Source organism: Antrostomus carolinensis, unplaced genomic scaffold (assembly GCF_000700745.2).
Source record: "Antrostomus carolinensis isolate BGI_N321 unplaced genomic scaffold, ASM70074v2 scaffold49949, whole genome shotgun sequence".
NCBI lineage: Eukaryota > Metazoa > Chordata > Aves > Caprimulgiformes > Caprimulgidae > Antrostomus > Antrostomus carolinensis.
Window position 1 is genome coordinate 1 of NW_010337380.1, and position 321 is coordinate 321.

At 62.0% G+C, this 321-nt stretch overlaps 1 protein-coding gene across 1 annotated transcript in view; it reads left to right on the top strand.

Annotated features, from left to right (window-relative positions):
- Positions 1–5: 5 nt before the first annotated feature.
- LOC104530543 (neurexophilin-4-like) overlaps positions 6–321 on the top strand; it is a gene marked incomplete at its 5' end in the record, with an annotated part of 557 nt that continues 241 nt past the window's right edge. Inside the window, 1 exon segment of the mRNA XM_029086779.1 lies at positions 6–321. This exon segment is cut by the window's right edge and continues 60 nt beyond it. Within this exon segment, the coding sequence (XP_028942612.1) occupies positions 6–321 (316 nt within the window).

Genomic DNA, 321 nt, shown 5'->3' on the forward strand with positions numbered 1-321 from the left:
CGGCTGGGGAGCTGCCGAGCCCCCGTGCCCGGCGTAAGCCCTCGCTCAAGTCTGGCCGCACCAAGAAGATCTTTGGTTGGGGTGACTTCTACTTCAACATCAAGACGCTGAAGTTCAGCCTGCTGGTGACGGGGAAAATCGTCGACCACATCAACGGGACCTTCAGCGTTTATTTCCGCCACAACTCCTCCAGCCTGGGCAACGTCTCGGTCAGCATCGTGCCCCCTTCCAAGACGGTGGGCTTTGAGGTGGTAGTGCCAGCCCCTCCACCGCTCCCTCTCCCACCACCCCAGCAGAGCACCCTACCTGAGGGACGCTCGG